Raw genomic sequence first — 14030 nt, forward strand, 5'->3', positions numbered from 1 at the left:
GCATAAATTACCCGAGACTTTCGAGTGCATAGTCCAGGCCAGAAATAGCACAGAGCTGGCACAGGCAAGAGTCGAAGGTGTTGGGTGTACTGTATATCGAGTGGGAAGATGTGAGATGGTTAGGGTAGTTTTTTTTTTTTTTTTTTTTTTTGGTTTTTTCTGGTAGCCAAGCGGCGACAAAGTTATTTGCCGTAACTGTTACACTTTCAATTTGAGTTTATGGACAGTAGCTGTGGGTGACAGCGCGCGGTTCCACTCTGTCAATTGCAATTAATGTTTGTTTTCTCTTTTCGGGCTTTTTTGTCTTCGCCCCTAACACCGAAAGCGCCACTGACACCGCTCCAACTAACTAATTGCTGATCAAAAACATTGGGAAACTAAAAAGTGAAAAGTGGTTGGGCGAAATTGAATGAATCGCTGGAGTTGTGCAACACTTGTGCTTATTTGAGGGCATTTTGCAACACTCAGTTGATAGAGAAAATGTAGCAGTCGGTGTGAAGAGTAAAGCTACCATACTATAGTTGGTAAAGTTTTCTAAGGTGAAGTCAACTCAAGCAAATCATATTTATTCACATATCACATAGCAATCTCTGAATTCTATGGCAAACGTAATTGAGTTTAACAGCACACAATCATACAATAGCAAGCGATCAGAGGTTTTTTTTTTACGAGCGGAATGTGTTAAAATTTTGGTTAATTTATACCACAAGTAACAGTTAAAGCGCAACTCAGCGTACCCCCAATACGATTTTGATGATAGTAAGATATTCTCCATCCGCATTTGATACGGGCGCCGAGACAATGGAGAGCGAGAGATTTGGTTAGCTGCACTGTGTGAGCGATGGCCACATTTCTCTATATGCTGTTTGCCTTGCAGGTGCTAGTGGCGGCGTGGTGGAGCAGGAGTCGCTGAAGCCGGAGACGACGCTGCAGCTGGACATTGAGGAGCTCGTGTCGAATAGCAGCGCCGATGATACGCCGCCGTCGATGATCATTGTCGAGACATGCATCAATTCCGTGGAGTCCACGAGTCCCTCCAAGCAGGTCGAAAAGGCGATCGAGAGAGTCGACAGGGAGGCAGCGAGTGAACAGGCGAGCTGCTCCATTACGCTGGGCCTCAAGCCGAACGTGCAGTTCCAGCTGCTCGCGAAAAACCCTGAGAACTTCAGCCGTGGGTCGCTGGCCCACACGGAGGCAGCCCTGGCCGCGGCCAACACCTCCACGTGCGCCGCCGTCAAGCCGGCGGGCAGCGAGCTGGTCGTAGCGCCCGTGCTGCGACGCTGTGCGGACAATGGAACGCAATGCAATAATTTGAATCTCGACTGCGAGGCATCCAACTCGAGCGACTCGATGCCATCGATTGGCTCGCTCGTCTGCCGCATTTGCCACAATGCGGATAATCCCGAACAGTGAGTAGCATCATAAATCCAGCGCTGTCCATTTAATATCTAAAAACACATCTAATGGCCATGAATTATGCCAAGTGGCGACATGCCACGCACTCTGTGTGTGTGTGTGTGTGTGTGTGTGTGTGTGTATGTGTGTGTGTGGGGTGTAGGCGACTAGGCTTTGACCTGTAGGCAGAGTGCAGCTTTATATGAGAGAGTTTACTCTCGAGAGAGTAAGAGAATCAATATAGATTAAGCTCAGAGAGAAACTTGAACTTAATATGCGTTGAAAATGAAGTGAAGCCTCTTTACTTACAACTTAAAATATTTATTTAAGGCAGTAATATGAAAAGTCTCAAACACAGTCTAATTTTCAATATGAAATCAATATATTTTTATAAAAAATTAAATTAAATTTTGAAGCAACGCTTCTTTAAATGAAAAACTAAAATGGAATAAATTATAAAAATAAATATAATTTAATATAATATAATATAAAATATATAAATATAAAAAAAGAGAATTTTCCTATAAGGTTAATCTATAAGGAAAAATATATATTTTTTTTTTTTTTTAATTAAAAAATTATTAATTTTAAATTAAAATGATAATTAAACAAATTATATATTTTTTATATTAAATTTTTTTTTTTTTTTTTTTTTATTCAATATATTAAATTAGTTAGTATATTTTAATTAAATATATTTTAATGACATATATTTAATTATAATTCTAGTTTTCACAAACATATACATATATAATATTTTTTTTTTTTTAGTTTATACATTTTATTTAAGTTTTAAATTTATTCATTTATTTTATTTTATTTAGTTAATTTTTTAAAATTTTTTTTATGTATATATTTTTTTGTTAAGGTTTTCACGCTTACAAAATTTTTAGATTTCACAATTATATACATATATAATATTTTCTTTAATTTATCCATTCTATTTAAGATTTAAATTTATTTATTTATTTTATTTTATTTATTTAATTTTTTGTTATTTAATTTGTTTTTTATATATTTTTTGTTAAGATTTTCATGCTTACAGAACTCTAGCTAGAAATCTGTATATTCGCTTAAAGAGTTATGCACAATGCAATATACCCTTTGCACACTGTCGTTTCCAGGGTATATTATGAATTGTGCATGTAACCGCAAAGTGCGTAAAATTAATTGCATGACATTTTAATAAAATTAGCGTAATGGCCGTAATACTTAAACAGTGTCTATGTGAATATATGCATATATGTAAATATATATTTGTATATGTGCACATATTTATATATTCATAGTTGATCTGTGTATTTGCATGCAAATATTATTATTTATTCAAGTTATTAAAATGCAGTCGCAGTTGCATTTGGGCGCGAGTCGCGACATATGCATTTTAGCTGCATGCTGTTTACGCCGGATGCTGTTTGCTCAACTGTCCGCACATTTAATCCTTCTCCTGCTATTGTTGCTAACACCCTCTCCCCCTCTCCTTCTCTCCCTCTGCAGACTGGTGTCGCCCTGTTTGTGCAAGGGCTCGCTGACATATGTGCACGTGCACTGCCTGGAGCGTTGGATTAGCACCTCGCGCTGCACAATCTGCGAACTGTGCCAGTTTCACTACAACACGGAACAGACGCTACGGTAAGTGCAATAAAGGTCTGATTCATGTTACGCTTCCCCCGTCGGTTGCCCACGCCGAGTGCCAACACAATTCAAAAGCGCTGGGAAAAACTCTACCAGCTGCGCATCCACTTGACACTCAACTTCATCAGCAGCCAGCCAGCCACTTGGTTAGAGGTTGTCGGGCTTAGTGCGATTGCTACAACTCTGGCTCCAGGGCTAGGGCTGGGACCCCGCTCCGGCTCCGGTTTTTGGCTTTGGCACTTTTGAATCAGTGAATGCTTTGGAGCTGGCTAATTGGTCCACATTTGAGACGCCTTTGTGATAGTGAGAGGGGCGTACCATAGGGCGACTGGGTGTATTGGTTGTTTGAAGTTGTGTGTGTATTGGGAAGCAAAAGCTTTGCCACGCTCAAGATCAGGTAACACGTTGATTAAGCCGTTGGCTAGGGCAACTGGGTATATTGGCTGTATTTGATGATTTGCATGCTGAATATAAGGTAAACTGTAACTGCATAGAGGATTGATAGTAGATGAGGCTGAATCGCTATAAGTCGAGAACTATAAGAGTAGGAGCTGTCTAATTTGTTATAATGGTTCTATGGGGGTATACATAGCTAAAAGTTTTTGTTTTACATAGAGCTGAATCGTTACAAGTCGAGAACTATAAGAGTAAGAGCTATCGAACTTGGTATACGGATTCTGTTGAGGTATATATAGCTAAGAGTTTTTGTTTTAGATGAAGTTGAATCGCTATACGTCGAGAACCATAAGAGTAAGAGCTGTTAAATTTGGTATAATGTTTTTATGGAGGTATACACAGTTAAGAGTTTTTATATGCTTTACATTTTGTATACATCGATAGATATTCGTAGCTGATGACCTGAGAACGATCTTTGTAAGCAAACCAAACTCCATTTCCTTTATAGACATACCTTCTGGTATTAGATAATCCTATCGATAAATAAGATACTCTGATCTATCAATCTATCGATAGCTCGTATACATACATTTCCATTAGGATTGTCCTTTACTCATAACACAAACTTTAAGCTGCAAGTGTCGACTCGGCAGTCTGGCTCAGCCGCCTCGTTTCACGCTTGTTGAACTCTGCTTTGTGCTGTTATCGTCGGAGCAGCGACCTCATCCAATTGCCGTTTCCGTTGCAGCTACACGTGCCTGCAGTCGCTGCGCTTGTGGTACTCGCGTGCCATGAGCCGGCGTGCACTGCAGGAGGATTGCCAAATGTTCTCGCTGCTGACGCTGGTTGCATTCGGCATCATTGGCACCTTGCTGGTGGGCATACAGTATTATGCGATGCACACGCAGTCGTGGGGTTTGAGCAAGTTGTGGACCAAGTCTTGGATGTTGTTCTTCTTGTTTATGACGGTGTGTATGGGGATTTTCCTTGCTCAGTTCTCTCTCTCTCGCTCTCTAACTCAGCTGCTGTCCCACAGATAACAGTTTATTTTGCGAATATCTACATGTTAATCAAATCACAGTTGACCCCTTGGTATCGGTAAGAATCGACTTGGAGTTTGGCTGCTCTTTTCGGGCTTTTAATAGACCTGTGCCTCTCCCCCAGCTGGTGGCAATCGGCGCGTGATATAAAGCTCATCTTGGAGAATCGACGACCCTTTCCGAATCCCAATCGAGCACAACCCCAACAGCTAACCGTAGACACAGCTTCGACGACCGCCTCAATGTTCACACATCACGATCAACTGGACATGCCGCAACGTTCTGCCCAGCGACGCTTTGGCACGCCCTCATCGAGTGTCTCCTCGCTGCCGCGAGCCCCGCCACCCGTCGCTGTGGACAAGCAGCCCGTGCCCGGCCTAGCCACGGCCAAGCCAGAGGAGCCAACCACTTGCCTCGCAGCGGCCATGATCAGCCTTAGTTCTAAATCAAATCCAAGTCCCAATCCCAATCTCAATCCCAAGTGCAGCTATTCTGCTGATGCTGACGCAAGCGCCGGCAAGCCAAATGACAAGAAACAGCCACAGCAGCAGCAGCAACAGCAGCAGCAACAGCAGCAGCAACAACAAAAACAACAGCATCCGTTGATAGAGGAGAAGGCAAGCACTAAGTAGTCTGTAATGCCCAGTGGACAGTTTGTAATTAAGGCTTCAAGGGCAAGGCTCCCCTGGCTGGCTCGGCGAATGTTTGCCTGCCATTTATTTAATGTACTTTCAATGCTTTTAATGAACTCAACAGAACCCAAGTTGTCTTAAACGAGCTAAGCTTTTATTTTTCGTCTTGTCTATGCGCAGAAAACACAAATTCAGCATTCAGCATGGCCCAAGCCGGGTATATGGGTGCTGTGAGAGCTCTTGTATGATAGATACGATCGAATATGCACATCTCAAAATAAAACAATGCTGATTAGACTTTATATCAAAAGTGATTTTCTGTGTTGGTATTTGGTAACTAAAGAGTGGTAAGGGAAGAAGAGATCATTGTTTTTGGTGGGGAAACTTTTAAGGTATACAGAGATATAGAATATATTGGAATAACCCCCTTCTTTAAGTAAAATGTTTATACTTATTCTTCTAGTTAACTATAAAGCAAGCGATAAATATATAATAATTAAGTAGGGATATATATTTATCGTCTTTTCATATATATTTAATCTAGATATCCATTTGATATTAATGTATATATTATACATATTTGTATACTTATTAATCTAGTTACATATATGTATATGCATGAGGTTGGGTTTTATTCATCGTTCTCTTCTCAAATGTATTAATCCAGATATTGAATTGATATTATTCACATTATCATATCACATCATCTCATATCAATTATTCATAGATGACACAAGAGCTAGATATAAGATGCATAGATATTATCTATAGAACACAGGCTCTATCGAAGTGCAAGCAGCCCAACTATATTTTAGTTATCGGAGATCTACTCCATGGAGTATTAGAATTATAAAAACCTAGAGTAACTACAAGTGTAAGATAAGTGCAGATAGAGCTAACAGAAGTTCTCTTTACATATATCTCAAGTAACTCCTATAACTACAAATATACAACATTCGAGGTTTCTTAAATTATTGTCTTTAAGCTTGCTCTAATCAATGACATCAATTCTATATTATTCCAATATCTTGCTCTATTTCCAGAGTATTTCTTGAGCTGTTGCTCACAATTTTTTGCTCACAGCGCGCTGCGTCTCTGGATTAAGCCGTGTGTCTGCACTTGGCTGGCTTCCTTCACGCAGCGCACAACTTCCGCTTCCGCCATGAGCTGGTGCAAATTAAAGCTGATAGCGTTGGCGTGTCCTTAAGGACATTGCCTGCCTGCCTGCTGCCTGCCAGCCAGCGTGATGGCATAGCCAGTCACGTGATTGATGGCTCATAAATTAGTCATTTCGTCTTAGCCAACGCACAGCACCTCACGGCCTGTCTCGCTCGCTCATTCGCCCTGGCAGGCAGTCGTTAGCCGGGCTGTCGCCTGAAACATTTTTCGCATCGAGTGCAGCCTCAGTAATCAAGGCGTAATTTGGCCTAGTCCTGGGCATTTAATACACAGCTCCGGTTTGCCAGCATAAATCCTTCCACTTCAGTTCGAGCACAGCACGCACTGGTCCCGCCCCGACACGCCCCTCGCCGCCCACCGGCGGGCATATTTGCGTTTCTCGTGACCGCCTAAAGCTGCTTCCCTGCGTGGGCCTGGGCCGCGCTGCTGATGTTGACATATTAGGCATAGACGGGCTCTGGGCACCCATGTCCAGCACACATTTTGGCAAAGGGTTAGCAGCACGCCGACCTTCAATCAATGTTGCTGCCGGGCAATCACTGCGCCACATCAAGCCAAATGATTGAGCGCTGCTTCAAATCCCCATTGCTTTCAATTTCATTTCTTTTCTTGTGCCTCCTCCCCCTTGCTTTTCTTGTTTTGTAAGTCGAGAAAAATTGAAGGCAAAGTCAACTCAAGTAGTTTTCTTGGTACATTCTTGAAGGTCTTAGTTGCCAAAATGGCAAAAAAAAAAGAAAAGTGAAAAGAAAAAAAATATAGAAGAAATAAGAAAGAAAAGTTATCAAGCAGCAAAGCTTTTATAAGCACTAATCTCCAAGGAATTGTTATGTTGCCAAAGTAGTTCATATTTCCATTTCCATTTCCGCGAATTACTTTGTGCACGGCATTTGAGTAGTAATTCACTTATTTGCTTTTCACGGCGGAAATACTTTAATGGCCAAAACAAGCAAATAAAAACAACTTTTGTTTTTAAGAGCAGCTAAGCCCAAACTTCAGTTCAAAAGCAAACAGCTAATATATGAAACGAAGCTTGCTTGTTATGACTGAGTACAGGACTTTATATTTTTAATGATATAGTAGTATTATAAATTTTTCTATTACTAATAATTTTTTATCAGTTACCTATTAACAAGTAAGTTTCCGCATATACTAGATTTTCTTTCTGTTCTGGTTTTTTTTTTCTTCATCTCATCTCATCTTATATTATATCTCATCTCATATCTCATATCTCATATCTCATATCTCATATCTCATATCTCATATCTCATATCTCATATCTTATATCTCATGTCTCATGTCTCATATCTCATATCTCATATCTCATATCTCACATCTTATATCTCATATCTCATATCTCATATCTCTTATATCTTATCTCATATCTCATATCTCATATCTCTTACCTCTTATCTCTTATCTCTTATCTCATATCTCTTATCTCTTACCTCTTATCTCTTATCTCTTATCTCTTATCTCTTATCTCTTATCTCTTATCTCTTATCTCTTCTTCATCTCTCTCTTCATCTCATCTCATCTCATCTCATCTCTTCTCTTCTCTTCACCTTCTCTTCCGATCGGCTTAAGCCCATTAATTCTCAACTAATAGTTTAGCCCATCAATTCTCAACTTAATCCATATATATTCTTATATTATATACTTACATCCTTATCGCCCAATCGCTCCACTCGGCAATGCAGGAAGCCCGTTTGGCCCACTGTGACGGTCAAGTTACGTGGAACATCAAAGTCGAAATAGGGCAAGAGATTTGTGGGTGAAATTGTAGTTGTTGTTGTTGTTGGTGGCGTCGGTGCCAAAGCTGCGCTGTAGCCTATAGAAAGAGAGAGGGCGAAAGAGAGAGAGAGAGAGAAAGTTGGAGTGTGAAATTGTTGTTGCATACAAAACAAACACGAGAAAAAAAAACTTTTGCCAAATGGAAATTTATTTTCATTTTCATTTTCAACGTGCATATGTATTGTGTGTGAGCAAAAACAAGCCGACACAATCAGACATATGTGTTAGTGTGTGTGTGTGTGTGTGCGTATTGGAGTGTTGTGCACAACGCACGAAAAAACCGAAAAGTAATAAAATGCTCATAAAAATACAACAGAAAAACGCAAAAATCTTTAGCAAACAATTATAGTCCCCGTTTTTATATACATATAAATATATGGCACAGCTTTGGTATATTGTAGATATGTACATAAAAATGTGTGTATATATATATGGATATATATGCCTTTGCGTTATATAGATTTGAATATGGATTATTAACGATTCGTTGTAAATGCGGATTTATTTATAACAGCTCATTTTTGTCTACCTCCCTCTCACTCGCACTTTAGCTGTTTACCCAGGCGCCCATTCGATTGTTGTGTGTGTCTGTGTGTGTGTGTGTGTGTGTGCGCGTGAGTACACAGAGGCATTTTGAGCTCAAGGCTAGGATTTAATGCGGCATTAACAAACAAACCGCAGCTCGGAAGCAATATGAAACGACATTTAATTGAAAATTAATATGGCTGCCACTCGAATTCGACGAGAGAAGAAGAAGAGAGTGGGAGAGCGAGAGAGATGGCTTTTTTGGCTTTTTTTTAACTATGTTTTTGGCAGGCCAACTTGGAGCACGTTAGATAAGCGCGCTGGCCAAAAGTAAACCTCGAATCGTATTCGAAATAAGTTCATCAATGCGAGATTTGAGCTGGAGCGACAGTGTCTCAGCAAAGTTTTTGCACATCAAAGCGCTTTCGTTTCGAAATCAGCGTAGCAGGGCGCAGGCAGCCAACTGGAATACGAATAATTGAATGAGAAGGCAGCAGGAGGCAGCCAGGAGGCAGGCAGGAGGCAGCTGGCAGGAGGCAGGAGGCAGCACGCAGACAGGAAGCCAACCAGTTTATCGAACTTTGAACTGGAATTGCGAAAGTATCGCTGGGAAGGGGGCGGGGCAGCAGCAATACGCCTAACGTGTTGCTAGAGTCGAAATGTATAGCGCATAAAAGTATGCTACGTTTTTTTTCGGGTGCCTCTCCGCTTGCTCTTCAACTGCTGTTGCACATTTCCTTTTCCGCACGCGCCGCCAAAAAGCACGCAACAAATTTCAAGGGAGCAAGAGAGAGAGAGAGAGACAGACATAGAGTGAGAGTGAGAGACAGACAGAACAAAAAGTTTTTGGCCAACACGCGCAAAAAGGCAGCTGCAAAACATACGCAAAACTTTTTACCACATGCGTATGAATCGAGGGCTTGGGCGTGGCCATATAAGGGCGGGCCGTCGGTGGGGGAAGTTGGCAACTCTGCCATGACAAATTTTACGATTTACTGTTGAAAATTCGAACACAAAGTTAAATTTAATGTGCGCCCGCAACATTTCAAGTACGTGCCCCACCAGCCAGCTTAGCCAATACGCAAAGTATTCAGAAGGAAAAAAAAAAGACAACAAGAAAGTGTAGATAATTCTAAAAACAACACGGAAAATCCAAGAGAGATAAAGAGGAAGAAATGCGTGTAAAGTGTGGAAAAGAAAAGCAATTTCTATAGATATGCACCACAACTTGAGAGCTAGCAAACTAAGCGACTAAGACAGAGAGAGCGAGAGAGAGAGAGATAGAGAGGGAGAGCATGGAATTTGCATATTTAATTTGCTGTTTGATATCCGGAGGTTAAACTAAGTATATCCACGGCGGAGATATGCGATAAGAGAACTTGACTACAGCTATATCCGTTGGGATAGGCAAAAAGAAAAGAGAGAGAGAGAGAGAGAGAGAAAAAAAAACAACAAAATTGAGAGACGAAGAAAAGCATGGGACGTGATTATGAAATAGTTGTTGTAAATGGAAACGTGTCAAAAACACATGCAAAGACACACGCAAATTAACACGGAGCATAGAGTAGTATATACCCTGTACTCTAGGAATGAGACTATGGGATAGTCTAGATTGATGTATGCCTATAACTTAATATAATATTTTACTTATATGTATATGCTGAGATATATAAGAAATTTTTGGCACGTTTATTCAATGGTTGATTGATTGATAGACGGATTGATTAATGAATGAATGGATGGATGGATGGATGAACGGATGCAATCTGAGTAAGCGCTTTATGTATATAGAGCCCATTTGTAAATCTATTATATCCAGTCAAGATCTATGTATATATTCTTTAATGAAGAAATATTTATCATATTTCTTCAATGGATGATTGATTGATGTATTTGTAATCTTTTAGGACTCTAACACCTAGACAAGATTTTGTTAGGGGTATCCAAATATTACTTGAGAAATGTGTTATAAGAATCTGTGAATCTGATTAACAGACTGATAAGTGTAACCTTGTTCTAAGATTTGCCTGCCGTGGATCTCTACCCTTTGTTGGTATTTCTAATTAAAATTTAGTTAACTCTGGCCATGATTGAGAATTGATTGAAGACTGATTGATCTAATTAAAGAGTTCCATAGCTCTTAAATGCTTATATCTTGTATCTTTAAAGACCAAATCTGAATTTGGAAACAGCAAACAAGTTCGAATACAATATAGAAACGGGTTTGAGTAAAGTCGATGTCTGCGATTGATTGATTGATGGGCGCAGTCTAGTCCAAGTGTAATTAAAATGCCATTGTTGGATTCGATGTGAATGTGGCTCGAGCACAATCAAACAGCAGCACAGCTGGCAAGCATTATCGACTAATTAACGCTCAGGCTTAAGCCCAGCTAGCAGATACCCTGCAAGAGTGCGCGCTGATTGAATTTCAGTCAAAAACTGATGTAATTCTGTTCTAGTTGATGCTAATGAGGTCTACGGGTAAAGGTACCTATTGACTCGCTCATTTTCGTATTTGAGCCGCATTTATGCCCATGCTACCGTGTGCAGGGTATTAGGCGTAGAGGCAGATCTAGCTGTAACCTGGCTAACAACGCGGTTCGCTTGGCTAACGGCCCCTGCACTTACCGCTCACCCAGGGACAGAGCTCGGCTGGCCAGGCGCAAACCTAACGAGAATTAGCTTTGGAATTTTGCACGTATGCGTGCGTGCGGCATGAAAATGCGTGGGAAATACATGGCAACGGCTACAGAACGTGTCCTGCTCTGTGGGCTCTGGAGCTGTAGCGGTAGCTGTAGCTGTAGCTGTAGCTGAACTTAATTTATTGTTTATCAGCGGGCATGAAATTTATGACCAGAGCGAAGCTAAATGTGTCTCTGTGTGTGTGTGTGTGCGTGTGTGTGTGTGTTTGCTAATTTTAAGTTTATGCATCGAAAATTTTGCCGCGTGCTCATGTTGAGCAAATTAACGATGCGGCTGGCTGGAAAAACGAGCCTCACCAACACCAACACCAACACACACACACACACAGCTGTTGTTGTTTGAGCCACTTAGCTATCGATCAGAGCGGCAGATAGAGGCAGAGAACAAGCACAACAACAGCTGCTGTTGTCAGAATTTTGGCTTTAAGCGCGTTTAATCAAAAGCAAGCGAGAAATTGGCATGATGCATGACGGCCTAAACAGCTGGAATATGCGGGCCATGCCTAACGGCATTTTGGCCGCTTACAAATTAGCAAATGTGGTGGAAAATTTTACCGAGTTTACATAACGCAAAATTTTACCAACAATTTATGAATGTCGTTTAATCCAATAGATCTGCCTGGCAAGTCAAAGCAAATTGAAAGCCCCTCCCACTCCCTCACATTATCACTGACTCTGTGTCTGTCCACACATAACCGATATACCCTTTATGGGCACATTAATTGAGCGTTAAATGGATTGGTTTTGCTTTATGCAAATCGTAGACAAACATTTGCGCACGCCAAACAAACAAACTGCGTGTGATTAGGGGGACGCGTCGTGTCGGTGCTGTGACATGCCTAAACTAACGGCAAATAGTATGCGCATGCCAAAGTAAATATTCAGCAAGGGAGCGAGCAGGCTGAGGCTCATAATCTGCCATCAATCTGGGCGAAAGCCAAACAAGCTTAGAAACCAATCAGCCAAGGTAGTTCAGAGGTGATTATAGACGATTTTAGATAAAGCTGTGCTTAAATTGTCACATTTGCAGGGTATATGCTAGCACATCAGTTGTGTGCATTGGGCAAACATGTATTAAATATGCCCAGCTTCAACATTTGCATGCTTAAGCCTTAAGGTGCTTAAATGTGTATTAAAATATGCAGGGTATCTGCTAGTGTAGCAAACGTGTGTATGTTTCCTTTGGCTTAAAGACAATATTCAAAATAAATAGCCCAGACAAGAGGCGTATATAGAAGTGGCAGCTCAATAGAGTATTTCATATACAGGGTATTTGGTTGTTCATCAGTCACATGCTTGTCCATTTTCATACAGTAGACATTAAAGCATTTTAGAGAAGTGAGAGAGTGAACTTTAAAGAGATTCCTAAAATTTATTTATATGTATTACAGGGTATCTATTAACTCATCAGTCAGACGTCTTGCTAGTTCTATATGCTCCCAGATAGCAGTTATCCAAGTTGGTTAAGGTCAAGAGGTTAAAGCATATATAGCTAAGAGAGCTGTACTCCATATACAGTGTATCTGCTAGCTGGTCACACACAAGCTCATCTATATTTTTATTAGCCTATAAACCCTTTAACCTATCAAAGGTATTCAACCTCCAGCAAGAGTATTTTCGTTAACTTATAAAAGCATACCAATTACAGGGTATGCTATAGCACATCAGTTGCCCAACTTTCTCATCGCTAGCATATATAAATTAAAAATCTTTTTCATATAAATAAACAACATATCGAATCGGAATGCCTTCCCTCACCACTTACAGGGTATCTAGCGCGCTCAGCCAACACACATTCTGGCCACATTCTGTTTACAAGCCAGGGCCTGGCCAAGACGTCGCTGGATATATAGCCATGATCCCAGCACTTAAGGTTAAGTTGCAACTGACAACACATTTTGACGCATTGAGTGGCTGCCACTGCAGCTGCACTCGACGCGGCGCCTGTTGACTTGCCACAAATTGTCTAGACTGCAGATAAATAGAGATGGCTATATAGGGAATGAGAGTGTGTGTGTGTGCGAGAGAGAGAGAGAGAGAGAGCGAGGTAGTCGAAGTCGAAGTAGCTGCTGCCTTGCAGACGCTGCGCGCTTTTAAATATGTTGAACTATCGATTATGTTGCCAAAGTGTTTCCTCACAAAAGGGGGCGTGGCAGGGCGAAACAAAAAAAAAATAGCTGAAGCAGCAAAACTTATTTGACAGGTTAACTAAGCGCGGGCTCTGATTGAGAATATATTTTTGGCAGCAGCTGATGGAGCCACAAGCATGGGCATAGCATAAATATTAGCCATTGACTCGCCTTGGCTCTATATATAAATATAAATTATTTAATTAGCTATGTATATCCCACACAATGTCATTTCCATTGCGTGTGTCTGATAGCCAAATGAAGTCAAATTAATTCAAATCGCGTTGATCTAAAGCTAGACAAAAGCTCTATAGAACTAACTAACTATAATTGAAGTTAATTAAAGTCCAATGAGCATTAGGCTTGGGTATATGTAATAGGGAATTAATCTAGGTAGAGCCCAATCTACCTATGTCCCGCTTGAATATGTAAGCTTTTTATACCCTGAAACTGCTCGAAATGGGAAATTCGAGCTGGCAGAGGCAGACTTCTTAAAAGGAATGAAGAGCAGAGTAATCTAGCCATGTCCATGTGAGTTTATACTAGTCTGGGTATGCTTGTACTATATAGTAAATAATATAAAACAAATAATATGTGAAATAACAG

The 14030-nt window shown here is 40.6% G+C and overlaps 2 protein-coding genes across 4 annotated transcripts in view; one reads left to right on the forward strand and one right to left on the reverse strand.

The window, feature by feature from the left end:
- The window catches only part of dpr1 (defective proboscis extension response 1), an 85731-nt gene that overhangs the window by 25091 nt on the left and 46610 nt on the right, over window positions 1-14030 (reverse strand). For 2 of the 3 annotated variants that reach the window (XM_089261406.1, XM_089261407.1), the window contains exon 2: window positions 7939-8105. In XM_089261406.1, the coding sequence (XP_089117532.1) occupies window positions 7939-8105 (167 nt within the window). The remainder of the gene's footprint in view (window positions 1-7938; window positions 8106-14030) is intronic. The other variant, XM_089261408.1, reaches the window with a different exon arrangement.
- On the forward strand, window positions 589-5240 carry LOC108655158 (uncharacterized). Its single transcript, XM_018106884.3, has 6 exons — window positions 589-820; window positions 878-1409; window positions 2893-3027; window positions 4175-4394; window positions 4463-4524; window positions 4591-5240. The coding sequence occupies exons 1-6, from the start codon at window positions 754-756 to the stop codon at window positions 5096-5098; spliced, it is 1524 nt and encodes a 507-aa protein (XP_017962373.1). The 5' UTR covers window positions 589-753; the 3' UTR covers window positions 5099-5240.

This window comes from Drosophila navojoa, chromosome 5, assembly GCF_054131105.1.
Source record: "Drosophila navojoa isolate 15081-1374.11 chromosome 5, UAZ_NAV_1.0, whole genome shotgun sequence".
NCBI lineage: Eukaryota > Metazoa > Arthropoda > Insecta > Diptera > Drosophilidae > Drosophila > Drosophila navojoa.

Bases quoted from the DNA above. Each gene is read 5' to 3' on its own strand.
- LOC108655158 (XM_018106884.3), top strand. From the start codon at position 754: ATGATAGTAAGATATTCTCCATCCGCATTTGATACGGGCGCCGAGACA. The intron at 3,028-4,174 runs GTAAGTGCAATA...TTTCCGTTGCAG, and splicing joins AACACGGAACAGACGCTACG to CTACACGTGCCTGCAGTCGC. The intron at 4,395-4,462 runs GTGTGTATGGGG...GCTGTCCCACAG, and splicing joins TGTTCTTCTTGTTTATGACG to ATAACAGTTTATTTTGCGAA.